Below are 22,147 nucleotides of genomic sequence, written 5' to 3' on the forward strand. Positions count from 1 at the left end.
CTTTAAAGGAGGATTTTTAAGCCTTTAAGCCTTCTTTTGGGAAAATAAATAAATAAATAATGCAATTCAGAAATGTAGTTGGTGTCTATGTGTTTTGTGTCATATCCTATCAGTGCATCTGCGTCGGCGTCCATGCATGCGCATGTATGCCTGTGCACATGCGTTTGGATGCAATCACATGCCTCCGCCAGTGTGTGTACACGCATAAATGTTTGACTTTCCCTGTCTCTTCCAATACGTCCACCTCGCTCCTCTCCCTTTTTCCTTTCTTCCTCCCTGCCACCATGCATTATGCTTCTGAATCCAATTATCCAATTTACATGCAAAACAATGCATCAGATGCCTTTGTGGCCGTCGTCCCCCAGGGAATCGAGATGGGAGACAGAGATCGGCAGGGGGGGGAGAGCAGATAGATAGATGGATGGAAAGAGAGATAGAGAAAAGAGGGAGGGGATGGGGAGGGTGAATATGAGAGAGGAGGGAGGGGAATGAAAAATGAGAGAGGAAGAGGAGAGGAGATAGTGCAAAGGGAGGGAGAGGCAGATTTGTATATGAATGGGAGAGACGGAGGGGGGGAAATTGATTGGAGAGTGAGTGACTGGCTGATTGAATAACAGACTGACTGACTGGCTGAATGACAAATAGCCAGTTAACTGACTGACCTGCCCACTGGATGGATGAATGAATGAACGAATGAAGCCTGTGATGGAATATGAATACACAGGCATTAAGGGGGACATGTAAACTGAGCGAGCAAGTGAGGAAGAGAGAGAGAGAGAGGGAGAGAGAGAGGGAGGGAGGAAGGTGGGAGAGAAAGCATGAAGGGAGAGAATGAGATTAGATTGGAGATGAGATTGAACAGTGGGTTGGAAAACAATGCATAAAAAAGGAGTGAATCTGGTGAAAGGGGAGGAGAGACAACTCTGCAAAATGAAGGCAGAGCAGAGGAGTGTATGCTTGTGTGTGCATGCGTGTGTGTGCGTGCAAGTGGGCATCTATGAATATGCATGTTTTTTCTGTGTGCATGGGTGTGTGGGTGTGTGTGTGTCAGGGCCACAAATTAAAGGGAGCTCAGGGCAAAAAATAACCTTGAAAGTTCTTATACCGCCTGTGAAACTAAAGGCAAAAATAATGTTGTTGTATATAATTAAGGGTGGCCACTTCACGGAGGGTGGCCATTTTTCAATTCCACCGTGTTCACGTTTTATTAATTGAGCGGAGCGAATGTGAGTAATGTCCCCCAAGAGCCACCGTAGGTGATTCACGGCAGCCAGTGACTGAGCGATTTCATCCAGTGAGTTCTGGACAATAAACACAGAACAGTACGCGACCTGAAAAACACACAGCCTGCGAGTGAAGGTCAACATGTATCCCTCCGCCAGGGCAGTGAAATGAAAATAGTCACACACAACACAGAATGGAACGGTTAAAATAATGTTAATATAACCAACCGAGTCAGACTGTCATCACGTCGGATGCGAAAATGCAAAGTATGTTTTTGCAGTGTATGAGGACGGTGGATTTTGTCCCTTATTACTTGAGCTTGGATTAAGATGAGCGAGCAGTGAAAAAAAAAAAATTATGAACCATTCCTTTAATCATCATGAAGTTATTGAAATCAAAGGGTTGCTTTATCAGATATGCCGCAATTTAGCACCTGCAATGCAAAATTTCTCCGCTTCACCACAGATTCGTTATTTAATGGGTGATGCACCAAGACGGAAAATGTAAATGAGCAAAGCTGCAGCTGACGTCTTCTGAATGTTTTGGTGCAAAGAGCCTCCCCGCTGCTGGAAGAGGCGCCTGGCGCATGTCGGAAATGCCAACATGGCTTTCAGACCAGACACGGCAGGTTTTAAAAAGTTACAGTATTACAATCCATAAACGTGTTTGCAGAACAAGCTGTTGTTGCAGCTGCGGAGGACATGGCAGTGCTTTCTCCACCAATCAGAGGCTGCTCTTCTGCTCTGATGGTCCAAGTGAAGAGGGAGCGCATTGCCTCTGAGCTCTTCGCACACTGTGGATAAATAACTTTAATACAAGGAAATGCATTTCCACTTTTTCAACTTCCGGGCAAGGAACTGCTTTTACACACAAACCCCCATCACAGTGCGTAAAAGGCTGGCCATGGCATTTTATGTTGTAAATTAATCTTGTTTCCAATATCTGGATTGTGACCAAATTTAAATCCGCACACAACTGATGTACAATGAAACCTGGCAGTTAATGTGAGCTGGTGTCCGCACCGGGCTGAAATGACTGAGCCGGTCAAAAGAATGAAGATCTGCTTTTCAAAGGCAGTAAATAACAGGAGCAATTTCCTTAGCCGCACTGGCCATCAGTCATGATAAAACAGATTTAAGCCACAATTCATGGTGCAACTGGCTGCACACACGCGTTGCGGCACATTGGTAAATCACAGATACAAGCTACTTTAATTTGCACACTGAAAAAGCCAAGCAAATCCTCAAAAAATCAGACCCAAAGTCTCCAGATGTCAAAAGAGCAGAAAGAAAAAGAAAAAGAAAAAGAGGGAGAGCAGGTATAAATTAAAGGTACTATACTATGGAATATAATGCCTATATGGAATTCTTGTGTCTTCTTATGTCAGGGATGTCAAGAACAAAAGTTTAATTTGTTGCCACTATCCACTGTCCAAAACACAGGACGGCCCTGTACCACAGCATGTCTCGGGGCTGCCCAAGTGCATTCTGGTCTATTGCAGCTCCCGTCAGTGGAGAAATCAGTATCTCTGCCTCTTCCACCGTGTTTTTCCTCTCCGTTTGATTGCTGAACACCCTTGCACTTCAACATGTTTGCTGCTGATGTTTTATATCAGGAGTAGACAGACTTAGCTTCTAGCCATGCAGTACCACTGTTTTTGTTTTTTGTTTTTGTTTTTTGCCTCCCCGTCTTCATCCCTCTGTCTTCCTCCCTGCCGTGAGCGCTGACCTGTCACTCATCTGGCCGGCCTCGCCTTAAAGATACATGAGGTGTGTCCCCTGCCTGGGAATCCACTTAAAGTTACGTGACTTTTGTCCTCAACAATCAGGTTAATTTATGGACTTAGCATGGCGCGGGAACAGCCAATGGGGGCTCAAGATGGGAATGAGCTGGGTAATAACTGCTCGGGGGGCTGTAAAAGGGAAGGCCTGCTTTATTGGGTAATTATGCCGAGGCTTTTTGTAATGCCTCTGCCAGGAGTAATGGCCGCTCTAATGCTTTTTTCTTGCCCACTCTGACCAATTATGTGATGAGCGACCAAAAATACACGCTGCCCTGTCTCTACCTAGCACTGCTTCCGCCTTTGCCCTCCATTATATCTCTCTCACAGAGAAACACATGGACATGCACACACACAAGTGATTGGTTGAGTGGTTTATACTAATAAAAACATATATAAAACCCCTTTTGAGAACCAAGAACTCTTGCTCCACCAGAGGAAACAGTCGCTTTATTTTGTTTCAATATCTTTTTTTTTTTTTTAGATTGTTAATTATTTTCTCATTTTATCTCATTTTGTCAAGAGATCATTCGGCTAGTAATTGGGAGAAAATCATAACATTTGTGTACATTTGCAGCTGCACAAATATCATAATTTTGTTCCATTACCCTGCAAAGAAGCAGTTTCCTCTTTTCCGATGCTGCTTTTCTGGCATCCTCAATTTCATTTTCGCATCTCCTCTCCAAAGCCAAATGCAGCTTCACAGTGGCACAATGGTAAATGAACGTAATGTGCATAATTTTGCGGTTTCGCTGTTGAATGACTCGACACCTCCTCCTGATGTGCATGAAGATGGCCATTGTCAGAGAGCAGTAGATACACAAATACTCAAGAACTTCGAGAACTCACCAAAATATCATCCAAGAGCAAGATCCAAAACCCTTTTGGTGGAAAATGGGGCATAATATATGGTGTTGGGAAGCTATAAAATCCATTTCTGATGAGCACTCTTTCTTCTTTACCCTCTTCACTAAATTCCATTCCACATTTTTTTGCAAGTTTTTCTGATTGGTAAGTTGCCTAAAGGGAGGCGGGGCCTAGGAGCCATCCTGATCAGCCAATAGAAAAAGTCATCTGGTGTAATTCGGCTCTAACTTGCGCTCTCTTGGTGTTACTGTGCTAACACTGTCACCTCATGTAGAAAATCACAAACTGAGGAAGAAGCAGTCTTTAATCACTTGATCATAACTGCTGCCTTTTGTTACTTTACTTTTACTATTTCCAGATGTTTCATTCTCATTTCATCTTTTATCTTCCCTCTTGATACGTTTTGACAGCGCTGATGGATTTGCATGTCACATCGATAAAGCGAGGTGACAGTGAAATTTAAAAGAGAGAAAGGAGAGTGAGAGGTCACACGGGATGCCAGAAGACAAAAAAAGGGGGGGAAGTGAGGAAAAGTTGAGAATGAGAGAAAGAAAAATAGAGAGAAAGACACGCCTCACGTATACAACTTGAGGCCAGACACAGAGACAAACGGAGCAAATGAGAGAGAAAATGAGTCAGAGAGGGAGTATGGCTTTAAGGGAAACAAAGGAAAGAGAAAGGTAGGGCAGCTGAAGTGTCTCAACCGCTGACGAAGAGAGAGGGAGAGAGAGAGGGAGAGAGAGAGAGAGTGAGAGTCAGGGAAGGCGACAGATGGAGGGAGACAAGCAGTTGATGTTGATGGGCAAAGGGAGGGTGTGAAAGATAGAGAGAGAGAGAGAGAGGGAGAGAGCAAGCACTCATTGTACTACTCCGGTTCTGGACACACACTGCAATTTTAAAACGCTTCCCACCAAAAGGCAAAAGCATATTGGAGAGGCTAACAATTTCCATTTCATATTAGTGCAAGAGAGAAAGAGAGAGAGAGAGAGTGTGTGTGTGTGTGTGTGTGCGCGCGCGCGTGTGCATCGGATCTGGCGAAGGCTGTCCAGACTTGGACATCGGCATGTTGATTACAGAAAACAAATATAGACTCTGCTGAGCCCCACAGTGCATTTGTGATTAATGTGATTAATTCAATGTGATTTCAGCTCTCTGGCTGCCGAGCTGATCTGCTTTCATCTTTCCTGTGGAGAATACAGCAACACTAGGCTACTTGGCTAGCTACAGTAATTAGTGTTAGCAACCCAAGTCTTTGCAAGCCTAGCGTATAGTTTATGAAATACATAGAAGAACACAGAGCACACCACTACACTTGTGTTGTTGTTTTGTTTGTTTTCCGTGTGCATTTATGCTTTTTTAAAAACAAGCTTAGTGCAAATTCGGGCAGGACAACTAATTCATTCAGAAATGCATCCTCTCTTCTTTTTCATTCATTATTTCTGGACTAATTAATTAAGGCTACACCTCACCTCTTTGCTTCATTTAAATTTTCATTCTGCCTTTTTGTGATTCTTATCCAATCAGTTTTAAATTCACAAAGGCAGCACCTCTAGGGTTTGCATCACCCAGTCAGCCAGGCTCAAGCATTTCCACACTTCCTGTCACTCCCAATCAAAAATCAATGTGCTCTTTATCACCTCAATCACTGGTTTCGGCATGTTGCTGTCGTTATCAGGGAAATGTGGGGCTCCTGCTCCCCATCATTCGACAATAACTCTAAAAGGACTCTAAGAATCAGTGTTTGATTCAGTGAAGCTTTTTGATTTCTTGTCTCTCCTGCTTGAATGCTAATTCTCCTGTTCTTGTTCCCTTTCATTATGCTGGTCATCTTTCTTTTTCACAACCCTAGACTGTTTTTAACCATGTTGGGAAAACACTTTGGGTTGCACCAACTCCATTTACATGCACACAAGAAACCAAACTAGTATGAGTAACCAGGTTTAGGCAGGAAATCTGATTACTGGCAAACCCCAGTTTACATGCGGTAGGTGAGTAATCCACTTTCTCCTTCAACATCTACTGCTGCTGACTGCAGAGCTGCATCCTGTGTGGAGCCGCCACATCGAAGGGAACAGCCGGCCATTTGCAGCAGCGACTTCCTTCAGCTTTGTCCATTTACTCAGACAGAACTGGGTCAGACAGCTTGGTGACCAGCAGCAAGAGTTTTTATACTTTATGATGTTTTGGGACTAATAAGTGAGGCAGGCAGCAGCAGATGGGTTTTTGTGTGCTGATATTTTCATCAGTGGTAAATGCTGACATAAAACTATTCAGCATTCTTCAGCAACCAAGGATAAACGGACAGGGAAATTTATCCCAAGAGTTATACAAATTAGTTAAGAAGCTATTCAGAAATGAGAGTAAGGAAATCAGAGACCAGGTTTCTCCAGCAGGAATCTACCTGTGTTCACCAGGTCTTCTCTTAGTTCCTCATCTGGATTATCAAAACCAGATTTCTCATTTACATGGTATTTCAGTACATTGTGCAGCGAATAACCCAATTTCTGTTGTATAAAATTTGTAATGCAAATAGAATTTGATTCAAATAGAATTAGATGTCATCAAAATGCTACAGAAGTGATTTGTTTCACAGTTACCGAAAAGTTTAGTTGCATGTACTTTAGCAATACCAGACTTGAGGTTGTGCTGTTATAGAGAATATCAGCATGTTGTAGGTGCGGCCCCGTGCTTGTGACCGAATCACAGCCGTGCTGATGTTCAGTACAACAGCACAACCTTGAGTGTGATGTTTCTTTTACAGGCTACGCCATTTACCAGTTAACTGCACTAAGTGACAACAGATTATGATTTACTTATTCAATCAATTTTCAACCCCGCCAATACAAATAGTCCTGTCAGAATTGAAGCTACAACTAAAGATAAATATTAAGTGACTTGATGCTGGTTTGCCTGGAGGTTTCCACTGCTGTATTCACACATGGTGCTTTCAGCGCCTCCTAACCCTCATCTTTAACCACACCCACAGCCTGGGAGGCAGCACTGCCTCAACGGGCGTAAAAAAAAAACCCAGGGAGGGGTCTTAAACAGGCTCTTTCGTTACCCTCATCTTCTTCTGATGACCATTCATAGCATCCATCTTTGTTCTGTTGCGATGCAAGGTTTGTTATAATGTAGATCACAGCAGTTAATGTTATTACATATATCACAACACCTGTAAAGCCCAGTAATACACAGTTAAATGTCAGAGTGCTGTTGTACTGAAAATCAGCGCTCATGAAATGCTTCCTCATCCAATTAAATCACTCGGTGTGATCTGGTGTATAACTCTCTCTATATATCACTTTATGGTAGAGGTCCATGCTGAAACTCATTTGCATACAGAGAGGATGGGAGATTAAAATCACTGCAGCTAAAAGTTTTACAGTAGAGTTTAATAAAGACCGGAGTTGATTTATACAAAACTATTTCCACCACATGAGGATGAAGTTTCCTATAATATACAGACGAGTGAGGAGTCTCTCGTCTGGTCGCCCTGGCTGAATTTGGCTTTGGAAGATAACAGCGGCGCAGTTAAAAAATGAAAGAGAGAGACATAAAGGGTGTGAAAGAGGGAGAGGGAAAATAGTGTATGACAGAGGCAGGACCAGACAGGGAGAGATGAACCACTGGTGAGCAAAGTGAGAGAGAGAGAGACAGAGAGAGAGAGAGAGAGAGAGAGAGAGAGAGAGAGAGAGAGAGAGAGCAGGCTGTGCGACACTCCCCCGCTCCAGATGAGCAGTCAGTCTTTCTCGGGGTTGAGGTGACTGGCTGGGTGAGGGAGTTTCTGTCTGACTCTCTTCTTTTCCTTACTTCTCCTCTGCCTCCCCTCCATCTCCATTTCCCTTCATCCTCCTCCTCCTCTCCATCTCTATTTCCTCTCCTCCTCCTTTACCTCTGTTTCCTCCCCTTTCTCTCTCTCCCTCTGCTCCTGGTCTAATTTTTCTTCATCCCATCTCGCTTCTTCTCCTCCGTCTCACTGTCTCCTCTCTTTCGGAGACTTGTTTAAATTGAAAGAGACGGGGCGCTCCATCAGTTTACAATGGGAAAACCTGAAATATTAATGACCATCAGCACCGTCAACAAAAAGCAACACTATCCGCCAAATTTCTGTCGCTGCATAACTCTGATATTTATGAGCGATCGAACAAGTCGGGGCCAAGAGCTCATTGACAGCATCACTGCAGCCCAGACAAGAAACCCAGGCAAGAAAAAAACTACTGACCTACTTAAACTGGAACTGATAGAAATCTAATTTATGCATTACGCAAAATAATAACTGTTTACAGTCACCATGGTGACAACAAGGGCTGCCACAAAGCAGAGGGTGGTGATCTTGCTGTTTCCTGGAGCTGTGGATAGCACATGGGTGTGTTTACACTTCAACAATGTCCCTAAATATTAAAGGCAAATGATAACACATGCAGCAGAGCATTAGATACAAACCTAACCCCAACCCGAACCCTGTCTCTTCCAGGGAAGGTAGAAAACTCAGTGATATAAACATGAAAATCCAACTGTAACCCAATATGCCTATATTGTTTTGAACTTTTACAGGACAGAGTTTCAGTAACAAAGCACACTTTATATAATGCAGTGAGTGTGTGTTCATTGTCTTTTATCAGTCTCAGACATCAGGAGTCTGTCTAGCTTTGCATTCAGCTGGCACAGCGCTAGGTAACGTTCACAACACAATGCCAATGTTAGCCACAAAAACAGCAGAAATAGAGATAGTTAAAGGGTAACTCGACACTAAATCACAGAAGCGTCTCCTGCACTTCTGGCCACACCCAATCAACGATGTGGCAGTAAGATATATATATTTTTGTGAACATGAAAGGTTTAACCCCTAGAGGGCAGCGCAGCGGACGTTTTCTGCTTCACTTGAACAAATAATTATGACACCTGGCTGATGTAATACCTTGTTAATAAATGGAGGGATGACAAACGTATTCACCATGTCAACCACATTTAAAGTTTCCAGGCTCTTTGATGGGAACCAGCTCTTATGTCTCTGTCTTTCGATCCACAGGGATGTGTATTTGACACTAGGAGCCGCTCTGCTTCCCAGATTTGGACGCTTGATGGGTTGACGCTCCCAATGAGGGTTGCTCTCTCCTATAACCGTGCAGTTCATCAAAATGCGTTCCTGAAAATTTTGAGGTGAGAAATCTTCCCTGCTGCTGCCGAATCTGTCTTCATATCTGATCAACGATGGTTTGTTTAAAGGTTCGGCGGGTTTTTCCAGAGGTGGCGAGTCATGCTGGACTGTAATTTGCATAAAGCAGCTTCAACCTCAACTTTTAGCTAATGAGCAGATGCCAACATCACGCCCTGTCTCTCAAAATGCAACATAACATAACAGCTTCCTGCATCGACAATGAATGTGAAGCATGGAAATGACGGATCCTGTGGACACGAATCATTATGGCTCCTTTTTAATAGCCGTTCAGAAGGCCGACACTTCCTTCCTTTCCTTCTATTTTTAAAGTTTCTGCTTCCTGCCTTTTCTGCTTTGTCTAACCTTTTCTTTCACGTTGGTTTCTTTTATCCTCCTAATCCTCCCTTCCTTTTATCCTCCCTTTCTCTCCTCTATCGCCCCTTCTCTCCATCTGTTCGGCACCTTCTCCATCTTCTTCCTCTGCGGTCTTTTCCTTTCTCCATTCTCTCCTCTGCCTCATCTCCTCTTTCCTCCTCCTTTGCTTCCCATTTCCACCTCCTCTTCCTCACACTGCCTTTTCTCCTTCCTCTTCTCTGCCTCCTGTTTCGTCCTCATCCTCGCGCTCCTACTCCCCTTGCATCTTCCTACATTATGTCTGACTTCTTCCTCACCCTCCATTTTCACATTTTAGGTATTCCGAGCTCATGCTTTTCTCTCCACAGTGAATTATAATATACAGTATTATAATTAACATTTGATTATGACAGAAAAAAAAAAAAAAAACAAAAACTCCTGTCTTAATTCTGGCACTTGTCCCTCCTCCTCCTCCACCTTCATTATATCTGCTCTCTTCCCCACTTGTCCTGTCCTACATTCTGCATCACTATGTTTCTATATAAATCTAAATGTTTTCAGCTGTTTCTATCAGGAGAGATAATTGCACTAAGAAAATAAAAGAATTGTTAAGATAAATAGTTAAATAAGAGAAAAAAAAATGTTGCTAAATTGAGCTTCATCGTGACTGTCCTATTTTTGTCCTTGTCTGTCTCGTTTCCCTTCCTCTCATCCGTTTTTTTCTCCTCTTCTGTCTACATTTTCTACATTTCACTTATTGAATTACAATTCACTCCATGTCCCACTTGTCTCAAGGTTTATAAATCCTTCTTGCGTCTGTCTCTCCTTCTGCATCCCTCCCCTGATGAGTGAAATGGATTTAATTGTTGAAATCAGGGGGTTTACCCGGGTTAACCTGCACAGTCTGTTTCACAGAAAGTTCAACAAAACTGCTGCAAGAGAGAAAACAGGGGAATGATGATTATAGGTCTGGCACATGGGTCTGATTTGTAGTATGGTTTGACATGTTTAGTTAAAAGGCCCAGTTGTAGTGTGTAAGCAATGAACTGTAAGTCTGCGGCTGCAAATCCTGCAATTTTCCTGTAATTCAAACAAGTAAGTGTCTGAAAACACACTTGATAATGTGTGAAAAATAATGTGAAAATTCCTTCATTACAAAAGTGTAACATGAGTGAAAATGTGACAAAAATATAAAAGTAACCTCACCATTTTCACCTGTTCATCAGGTGAAAAGGGTTTACTACTGGCTGAGTTTGAGGTTTTCTGTCGACTGGACAAATCTAGTTTGAAAAAAAAAAAGATGTCTGAAATATATGTATCTGTTGTGGTAAATACAAATGTCTATGTATATGTATGGTTAAGAAAACATGAGAATTAATTATGGCGTCACACTGAAATATCTGCGGGCAGGTGCTATTCTCTTCAGGTAACTGTGTATGTATGTGTGTGTGTTACTTTTGTGTGTGTATTACTTGGCTTCTAAGTTTAGTCATGTAAAAGTCAAAGCGGTTCCCAATACAACAACAGAAATAGTTTCATGGTTTCCAGGCCCACACGGGACGAGGACGTACGAACACGCCACAAGCAACGGAGGGCTGCACATAATTCAAGGTTGTTCTGCTCACTCAGTCACCAAAAACAAACAAACAAAAAAGACGACAGAATATGTGAGGACAAAGAGGACAAAAACCCCGACCATATCGTTGAGTGGATAAAAAACTTGTGGACTAAAGGAGACACTGGGTTGACTTGCAAGAGAACAACGCACTCATCACAAAGTCTAGTTTGGGTTGTTTTGTCCTGTTTATCTCATTTTAAATCCAACACATTGCTCCTTTAAAAACCCCATGAAATGGACTCGTATTTTCTTGATTTTTTTGTACTTCCTGTTGAAACAGGAAGTCTGGGCGGGACATGGTGCAGGGAAGGATCATTTACAAGTGCAAATCAACAGGATATCAGTTTGAGAGACAAACACAGTTTTATTTTGAAGGAACAAGGTGGATGAGAGAGGATGTTTGAAGATTTATGAAGGGTTTATTGGCTGAGATTTAAATTTACAGCCACTAGTGCGGGATGATGATGATGTCATGATTTAAGATGCTCTGTTTTGCAGAAAGTAGACATCATGTGAGGTCATTTCATAGCGACTTTGGTCTTGGTTAAAAAAGAGAAACCTTCGCTGAAGAGTTAAGGAGGAAACTTGAACAGCTGAAGGTAAATGCATGCTGTGTTTTCCTGTGATGCGTCACACCGTGTCGCTCTGCACTGCATCAGGTATCGAGTTTTATTGCACTCTGCTAAATTGCATCAGTTTTGTGCAGCGTTGCGTTGTTTACAATATGGTGGCCATAAAATGCAAAATAGTTTCCTGGCAGACAGCTAGATTATCATCACCATCGTCATCACTACTATCACCATCTTCCACATCATCATCATCATCGTTACTCCTCTTTCTCCCATTATCGTCACCTCCCGTCCACGTTCTCACCTCTCTCATCCCTCCATCCCCTCCACACTCCTCCATCTCTGCTGCCAAACTTCTGTCCCTTGGCTGTGTTAATCTTTTCAGCCCTTTTTCTCTGTCAATCCATCCTGACATTTGTTCTGTCAGAGTCGGAGAGTGTGTGTGAGAGAGAGAGAGAGAGCGGCTGCTTGTTCGGTGAGGTTTTGTCTCTTTGGTGTGTGTGTTTTCATGTCTTTTCGTTTGGTGTTTTATGTCACTCACAGAGCTCATTAGGAAATAAAACAGCTCTATAATGTGCACACTCTCGCCTGTATGCAGATGCTGAGGATAATGGGTGTCAGAGCCCGGTACATCTACGTGTCTGGCCGCTGAAAGAGATTCTGGGTCAGACTGTAAATGAAATGATGAAAGGATGTATCTTGAGGAAAAGAACATTACCTCATATTCAAATATCAATATTTCCAAAACATTAAGTCTTCAAGCTTGCTAATAATATCAGCGTGGTTTGCGATGTCTTTGAGTGATTAAATATTCAGGGAAGATTATGCATGCAAAGTGCTAAGTATGCACTGTCTTTTTCAGTATTTCCTAGTAAGACGAGTCTTCTGCTGTTAATTAGCAGCTTCATCGTCATCACCGATAATCAAAACTCTTGAGGTTCACTTCACAATAAAACACACAATCCTTTTGTAAGAGTGGATGTCACATTTTTCAAAAGGTTTGCATCTCATTCTGATTCTGTTTAAATATTCAAAAAAAAATGATATTTCAGAAATACAGCTAAACGCATGGGGATATTTTGGCCTAAAAACAGTTTCTGATTGCCGTGGTGAGTTTTGCGCCCGTGTAAACAAGCTTTTGGTGAGCGGAGATATCACAGGCCGCGACAGAGGGTGACACAGGAGTGGAACTGTTTCCCCGTCTTGCCCAGCTCCTTTTCATTTTTTCCTGTAAACATCCTGGTCCCATGACCTTTGCCGTTGCCAGTTCTGTCCTATTCCAATCCCATCCCGTTGACTCCCACTCCTAGACAATTCCTATTATTTCCTGTTTACAATTACAGAACTTCCAGCCAAACAACATCTTTTTTTGTTCCTTTTCCTCAAGCAACTCGGAGCGACCGCATCACTGCAGAAGCACAGCAGGGAGGCGATACCAAGGAAACGGGTGGGTTTAGATAGGGGGTACGTATAATTAAACTTTACAAATTTAAAAGTACTTTCAGATGATTATAACATTCATTATTGCCAACTCGTGTTCCCTCCTGAGGCTTTATTTTCCTGCCTCGTCGCGATCCAGACATCATGATGGAATAGCCCTCCTGTCCCGTGGGAATCCGATCTGAAAACTCCTCCAACATCAGCTCACATTCACTGTTTCAAAAGCGAAGAGGCTTGCGTGTGACTGGGGCTTCAAAATAGTCAAAAACGCAAACAAATTGAGTTTTGTCAACAAGAGCGGGTGTCACTTCAGAAGGAAACCCCACAGGCGTCATTCACTGAGCCCTGCAGCGCGACGGGCTTCACCGCCGCCTGAGATCCTTCAGCAGATTCTCAACGGGATGAAATGTTTTGAGCTTAAATGAAGCTCTTCGCCTCGTAAAAACACTTCATATCTGCATTGTATTTAAGCTGTTTCACACTGTGATTCAAACAGTCATAATTTTGTCATTTTATGTAATGTTTTTAATGAGTGTAATGTGGTGATGTGAAGTCACTGTGCAGAATAAAAGTAGACTATTTGGCTAATATTTGCTTTGTTTGACTTCATTCAGAAAAGAAGGCATGACTAAGAAAAGAGAAGATGAGAAAAGATTTTCAGCACAAAGCTAGAGGCTGGTCTACATAAAAAATATTTCTAGTAAAATATTAGGCTACAGTTATATTTAAAAACTGCTTTCAAATATTGTGTTCATATTGACAGATATTACATTCATGTTACTCAGAAATGCCTATGATTATGGCAGAAACGCTAATTCACCATACTTAAAACATTATGTTGGATCAATGTAATTATAGCAGCGGTTGGCATAAAGTGTGATGCAAAACGCTGCCTTACAAAAACTTTTATTTTTTTAGAGTGTGATGGATTTAACTGAGGCTACAGGTTTCAATATCTTTGGCCCCATCTCCGCAAAAAAACAGCAAATTTGTCCATCAACAGTCATGTGTGCGTTAAAAGTGCCTTTGCTCAAGATGCTCTGTATAAGGAGTCCATGAAAAGGAGAGAGTCGGGTTAGGAGATCAGAAACACTAAAATAGGTTCATACTGAGCTGTTTTAAATGGAGGATATCCATACAAGTGCTGAACTGCCCCTTTTTAACAGCGACCAGTTGCTAGTGTAAGTTACTTTCGATATGCTCCCAAATCTGAAGGGTGCAGTACCGATTTCCTCCATTGTGCATAAACGTGTGACCTGCATGCAAGCCTCAACCTCAAACCAGCCCACAACAGCAATAGTGCATGTTGACGGTGTGGACCGGAGGAGACTGAGGAATAATTTATAATTCATCACTTTAAATGTGAACAAACTTTCAGCGTAATGACCTTTTGGTCATCGCTCTCTGTGGAAATCTCCATTCCCCGGGGTACACGGTGACTGACGTGTCTAGGACCGGCGTTATTCCATCCGTCCCTCATGAGGCTCAACAAGCCCAGCGATGTTCCTAACCACTAACTTACATCGGTGTAAAATGGCCACTCGAGGAGGAAGCCCTTGTTCTTTGATTATGATGTTTTAGACCGCTGAGACATTTTAATCCATGAATCACCAGGATTCAATCTCAGTTGCCTCAGAAATGAAAGGTGCTTTGCCAGCAGCTGAGGTTTTAACTGTGTTTAAGTGTTGTAGGTCAGATTTTTCCCTTTAAATGCTCAAAACGCAAATGAAAACCCTGACATTTTTCACACTGAACTGAGATTTTTCTTTTCTTTTTTTCTTTGTCAGGGAAGGGCTGCTGGTTATTGTACGGTCTATTTCAGCAACACACTGTTTCATATTTATACGGTTCAATATGAGACCTGCAGACAGCCCAGTGCAAGTCCGCTGCTGGCCACGGAGCCGCTCAGCTGGAGCAGTTTGAAGGTTCAGCGCTTTGCTCAAGGGCATCGACAGCATTCACTACACTAATTCATCTGCACTGTTTTCCCCTGGATGTTTATTAGCAGCCTGTTTACGTATGCACTTCATGTTGACCTGACAGCGATGGTCATTATTGTCCTAATCCTGCCTCATGATCTTAGCCTCCATCTCTCTATCCTGTGTCAGTGCTGCAGACCATTCAGAGATGAGTGTTACGCAGCACAGCCAAATAAGTAAATCTCAACACAAATCTGTTGTTGTCTGCAAACTGACGGGTTACCAGACGATCCCTGTAAGCTCCGACAGCTGAAAAAAGAGAGCAAAACCTGACTTTTCCAAACGGTTCCCCGGGGGAGCGGTGCCAAAGTGCAGCAGCACTCACTCAAGCATGCAGTAAAAAGTGTGACTTCTGCAGTGGTTACATCTGTATCCTGTTCCTCTTACTTTTCCTCCACCTATCTTGAATCCCTCCGGGTGAGCGTGTGGGCAGATTGTCTGCGATGTCAACGTAAAGCCGGAGTGTTTTGAAGATGCACGACTCCCACCGGTGCCTGACGTACAGCGAGCGAGAAAACACCCGATGACATCGCTTTGGAGAGAGTCCTGAGGTGATGTGAGCAGCGCCGCCGAGGTGCAAAACACAAACGGATCTGCTTTTACTGCGGCTTACGACTCTTTTTTGCACTTTTTATTCATGAAAAATGAGAAACTATACAGCACAAGCCTTAATTAGAAAAACGTTTGATAAAACAAAATGTAACCTAAAGCTTTAAAACTCGTTACACCACGACCACCCCGAATACGTGAATCTGATTGGTTGGAGGGCAATAAATTAAAACCATATGGGCCATGTCAAACATAAAAGGTTTATTCCACTGTTCTGAATCAGTTATCATTAATACATTCAGCTCATATAAAACTGCAGCTGACCATAAGAATAAACTAACACTGACACTAGCTAGTCTGCATTAGTCTACATTAACTTTTACACTCCGTTTGCACCCTCCTCTGTTGATTATTGTCCAGCGTATGAGACTGGCATAATGTTAACACTAATACTGAGCTAGTGGAGCCATTTTTGTGTAGATATGTGCTGAATTTAATCCATTTTGACTAATTAATGTCTGCAATGCTGTGATGGAAGCTGAATAATGTTACAGTGTCCCCATTGTTAGGCAGTACCAACTACTAATCTGATCTTTACAAAAATAATGCAAGCTTATTATTATTTTTTTTTTCAGCGCATATGGCTCTCTAAATTCATTAACTCCCCCTAATTGTATATTGTTGGCATATGGCCATAGTAGAAACAATAATGCAGTCCAGCAGAGGAAAACATCATGAGACATTCTTCACTTCCAAGTCGTACATTAATTCCCTATTTTTTGCCATTTTTGTACTTTATAAAACTATCTTAATTAATAATCTATAATTGTTTTAACTGCTTATTATTCACTGGTGTGTTTTACGTATTTATTTATTTTCATTTATTTAGGACTTTTTGTTCTTGTAAATCTCGACACAGTTGAAAACGACCGCCTCAGTTGTGTTCAACAGGAGGTTGATGATGTTGATGATGATGATATTAGGACACTTACATGATTAATAATAATAAGTCCTGGGAAGCACACCAACTCCGACTTAATTTACAGCCGTATTTGGTGTCATCAGTGTACCTGCAAGTGATCCTGCCAGCACATGACTACAACCATGCTTTGGAGGCAGATTCATCTACAAAATGACACTGAAACAGAGGCGGTGACACTGATTTGTGAAGCGAGGGTGACTTGGCTCACTGCGTTCACTATTCACGTGCGAGCCTCACTGAAGCACCTGGCTGCTCCTCTGCTGTTCTGCTGTTGCCTTGCCTGCAGTGCTGCATGTTAGGAGCTGGTGCTCTGCGGTGGAAGGTAAATGACATCAAAAATTCAAAGTCATCCTCTCGCTCCCCTCCCCTTTGCTTCCTCTCACCTGATTCTGTCTGGCACTCGGTGAGTCTGGTTCCCGTCAGACTGGCAGTTGCCGGCGTACTGCGCCCGGCTGGCGGCCCCCTGGTCCCTGCGCAGAGCCATCGCCCCGTGGGTGAGCACAGAAACACCCTTGGCAATACGCCTGCGGGATAAAGAGGAGGGGGGACGTTGTTAGAGCGGCAGAGAGACAGGTCTGTCCTGACACCGTTTACAGCTGCTGGGGAGGAAAGACAAGTTCACAGAGAGTGTGTGTACGAAGAAGACAGTTGTTGCTGTCTCACTTATAACCACAAAACAGTGCAAGTACACCACAGTCACACATAAATGATGAATTAATGTAAAACTGCACTCGTGTTTTGTATTTCAGAGTAATCCCCCTTGATATCAGCCGAAATCACAAAGTGAAGCTCCAACAGAGAAAAGTATCCCCTCTCTGCTGTAACTGAGATCCTGTCCATTCAGATTTTAGCCAAATGGTGATTTGATGGTGATCGATGAAAGCTGACTGCAGCCAGTTCATTTGTAAGCTGACAAATGGGGCAAACATTTAGGGCGAATCTTGCTGACAGTTCCTGCTGGAACATTTTCTCATTGGAAACAATTTGTAGGTTGGAAATCTCGCTGAGCTTGATCACAAGCGAGCTTCACTGGCGGCCTTTCAAATGTTTTGGTAGCAAATGTTAGCTACAGATACAGTGGGTAACCTTGAAAAGAAGGGTTCCTACAGATACAGTGGATAACCTTGAAAAGAAGGGTTCAATTGTTGTTTTTTTCAGTGCAAAACGATAAGACGAAGATGGCATGATGGTAGCAGTGTCTGTTATTGCAAATCCAGTATGCATAACTGCAATATTGTTCATTGCCCAGTCACTCACACTCAAATTTGCCCTAAAAAATTTGTTTGTGTATCATAAAAATGCATCTCATCAGTCACAACACTATATAAATACTGTATATTTTCTCTTGCTTGCACAGATTCGTTTCATATTGTCAGTTTTTTTTTTTTTTTTGAATGTGCAATAACCTCAAGAAATAGTACTGAAGCCATTTGTGTAAAGTAGAATTAAAATAAAGCTTTACTGACTGAAGTTGTTATACAAGTTAGTGACTCAGACCTGTGACCTGTTACTGTAACTGCAGCAGCAAAATCCATCATTTTTTCAAAAGAATCCTCCTGGCAGTGGACCGATAGGGACGCAGATGTGTAACAAGCAAGCCTTAAAAACATGGATTTACAAAGACTGCATTATTATATTTCATCTTAAAATATGAACGAGGAATCGCTCCCTTTTCAAAGTGATCTTTCATTGTAGCACAAAAGCCCTCTTCTTTCTTTTCCAACAAACAGCTCGATGATTTGCATTAGATCAGTGTTGGACTGGCACTTAAGGGACGGGGTAAAGCCGACTCACAGTTTTGCCAACATGTTGTTTTTGCACAGCGAGTAAAACTTGATCTACCTTCAGTTCTGTAAACTTTGTCCACACGTCAGGCTTCCTCCCTCTCTGTAAAAGCACATCAACAGACACCCATGCTATCTGGCTCACAACTGTTTAACAAAGTAATGGATCACTGCTGCGAGTTTCAAACCCCGGTGGGTGGGAAGTGAGAAATGAGTCTAATGAGCAGGCACACTAACACGGTGGCAACATCAAGTCTGATTTGTGTCTTCATAAAAACAATATAAAGAACCTCTCATGTTTTATTACTTGCAACTTTTAGATTTCTACAACTAAGTATTAAATTATTAAGTGTGACACTACATTTTTGGCCAACGCCGGAGGTTTACGATGGCTCCAGCGAGGTGTCAAGGCAGCTGACCCCATCTAGTAGTTTTATATGCACACGGCACTCCAGCGGCGTCTTGCTCCCATAACGAAACGTGTTTCCACTTCAAACAGGATGCTGGGGAGGGACATAACGTGGGGGAAGGACTGTTCAAAGGGGTTCAAAAGTTCAAAAATGCTTTGCGCATAAATTTCAGCTGTCACAAAGTCTGTATTCTTCAAGATCAATCAATCCCTGGGACATCGAGACACAACCTGCGTGTCTCAGGAAAAGGAAGCATCTGTGGCGTTTTCCATTTTGTGTCCCTTAATTCTGTAGTCAAACATTATACATGATGAGAGGAGTGGGGATATTGTTGGTTGGATTGATGATGCCTGCTGGCATTAAAAATACAATGCTCTCCAAGACAATGTATAGTTAATTAGGCGTGCATTACGCTGAAGTACTAGCTGACGAGGTGAAAACTCATTTTTCATTTCATTGTGCCTTTAAAGAACTGCTTGCTGTGCAGTGCGGTAACACTGTGCTCCCAATACAGGGAATAAAGTCAAATTCATTGAGTTCTTAAAAATGGATGCTGTGGAAGTGTTCGTCCAATTCATACCAGTATTTTTTTTTTTTTTTTTTTTTTTTTTTTAGCATCTAGGAGGTTTCTCTGGGGAATACACAAGCAACAGCAATCAATGCCCAAACAGCAGCAGAGGGCTTAGAGACTAAAAAAAAAACAAAAAAAAAAACAGCTCAGGATTCACGTATATCTCCTGTGTAACACCACTGAAGACCGGTAGCGATGCTGTGGCCTCAGTAAAATATATTTCAGTTCCATTTATGTTCTTGAATGGACATACTCATCATGTTATTCAATAAATGTCATCCAGCTCCAACACGATGGATATCTTGCAGTTTGTTTGATCAGATTTTTATACCATAAATAATTGATGAACAAGTGAGTCAGCTTGACTTCTAGTTTACCTGTAAAAGCTGGTTTGCACTTCAAAAGACAAATTTTCCTTGACAGTGTCGTATGTCATCTGATCTCTGTCTTAGGAATTTATACTCAATACACCAAACTGTTTCTGTGCCAACATGAAGGGCCCTCTCTTACATCTGGTGCAAAGCGGCACCGAGGGCAACACAAGTGTCTTTTCTAGTTTCTAACTGGCACAGCTGTCATTTCCCTGTCCAGCGTCCACACTGAGGAAACAGCAGAGTCTCTTGTGTCCATCTGAGCTCCATGGGCGTGTTGCTCAGCTGCAGTGTTGCTGTGTTGCTGTCTTGAGGCAGTTGAAAGTGACTGAGCAACAAACAGCAGCTCTGAAGTCAGTGCTGCAGTTTTCTCTTTTAATTGAAGCTCATTATCCAGATGGTAATGGTGGCCTACATAGGGGGCACCAGTGAGCGTCCACTCTGCTTGTCCCACACACAGGGACGCTGCTTCACCTCAGGGAGCTCAGATGGAGTCCTGCTGTCGCCGTAGATGAGCAGATCCCTTTCCTTCCTTCTTACCTGGAAAATCCTCCATTATAACATCAACACACCAAGGTATGACACACCTGGCTTTTAAAGGGGTGGAAGACAGCGCTCTGATTGGTTTACTGCATTTTACATCAAAAACATACCCATGATTAATTTAGAGAATAAGTGCAACAATTTTGAACCACCTGGTGCAACAAAAGTTTTTTCTGCCATTAAAATAGCAAAAGTGGACTTGGACACACCCTGAATGCACCCGCGCCATGTTCTCCAGACTGTGTGCTTAGATTGATCGGATAGAACACCAAGTGTGAGATGTCTGCTGTGGGATTTGTCTGGTGCCACGATGCCTTTGGCTGTTACAGTCCACTTACACAATATGTGTCACAATATGGATGTCTGGATGAATGTGGATGCATATTCCCAATAGAATCATCTGAGTCTGCATGGGCCACATTTGCAGATGTGGACACAGGACGCCATCATGGACTCAAATGTAGATTAGTTCACCTCTCTGTGATCATATGAAACACACTGGGCCCTTGGGCTGGTCAACCAATCGATGCTCTGCGACACAACATGTTATGTCTGCGTTGTTTCAGTTTTCAGGAGGTGTTCAAAATTACATCAGAACACAGAAAGTGAGCCATGCAACATTTGTCTAAAAGGGGATAATTTAGCCTTGAGAAACTTTGATTTTTTTATTTTTTTATTTATTTTTTTTTTTGAAGTGATTACTGTAGAGTAAAGCAGTGTTTTTACTGAATACATGTCAACTATGTGTTCACAAAATGGACTTTCCTCCTCATCGCAACTTTCATGTTTCACAGAGTAGCTTTTCATGAACTGAAGTTGAATGGGAGTGAATTTGGGAGATTTAGTCTGCTTGACTTTTACAGCAAGCCCCCTAAGCTGACTTATACTCAGCTACATGTGACAGACAGATACAAAGACAACAGGACAGACAATAGTCCTTTTAAATATCAGCAAAAAATATAAACTATGAGAAACTTCACTCCCAAAATCTCAACCTCCAAATGGCTACAGTGAACAAATCCAACTCTGCAAATTTGCATATCCATTTCTGCATCAGAAGTCGATAAGTGACACTTTTATTCATTGCATGTTGGCAGAGCGGCGTCAGTGCAGTAAGTGCCGAACAGAAAATCTCATATTCTGTGTTTTAAAATGAGCCGTGAACTCTATCCTGGTGGAGACAAGTGTGCTGCTCGCATGGGCCTCTGTTCTATCCAGGAAACTAATTTCACAAGCGTGGAAATCAGATCCATATGAGATGTGGCTTGGAAAGCTGGAAGGAATCCTTCATCATGACAGCCTTAGATTCAAGATGGCCGGCAGAGAGCGAGTGTTTGATAAAGCATGGAGAGCAGCATCACAGTGCCTGGGGGTTTTGAGGGAAGATGTTCACGAAATATTCACATCTAGCTGCTCAGGCGATGGCGGTTTTTGGACATTCTTGGCTCCAAATATAGTCTCTGTGCTCACGCTGCACATAAAGGCCTGTTTACTTAGATGAGGTTGGCTTTTCACTAGACTGAAACACAGAGGTGATGCACTCTGTACAATCAATTTCAATCATCAAAGTTCATTATCAGCTTAATATCAGTTAGGTAATGTTATTTTCATTGCAAAGAGGAGTAAAGTCTTCTGTTTTAACTGCTTTTTATGAAGAGTTGAATACACATACAGCCTACATGAGCACGCCTTCAACAAGAGAACAAATCAATTATTGAGCTAATTATTAAATTGCTTATCCTGTGTTTCAGTGTTTGTGGCCAGCACACACCTCTTTCTTGCTTTAATGCGTGCTACAGAGAATGATGTGACGCCACCCAACGTCAGGGTTTGCTGTAGCTGACTGTCTGATGTGGAATGCTGTGGCTTTTTGGCAGGCGCCCGATTCTTGGCAAAAAATCTCCCAAGTGACTTGACAGACAAATGAGTCACGTTCATGGAGTTCACT

General features: G+C 42.4%; 1 protein-coding gene across 1 annotated transcript in view; it reads right to left on the reverse strand.

The window, feature by feature from the left end:
• The window catches only part of grin2da (glutamate receptor, ionotropic, N-methyl D-aspartate 2D, a), a 150,037-nt gene that overhangs the window by 100,514 nt on the left and 27,376 nt on the right, over positions 1-22,147 (reverse strand). Inside the window, 1 exon segment of the mRNA XM_030063907.1 lies at positions 16,921-17,044. Within this exon segment, the coding sequence (XP_029919767.1) occupies positions 16,921-17,044 (124 nt within the window).

Source organism: Myripristis murdjan, chromosome 11 (genome assembly GCF_902150065.1).
Source record: "Myripristis murdjan chromosome 11, fMyrMur1.1, whole genome shotgun sequence".
Lineage (NCBI taxonomy): Eukaryota > Metazoa > Chordata > Actinopteri > Holocentriformes > Holocentridae > Myripristis > Myripristis murdjan.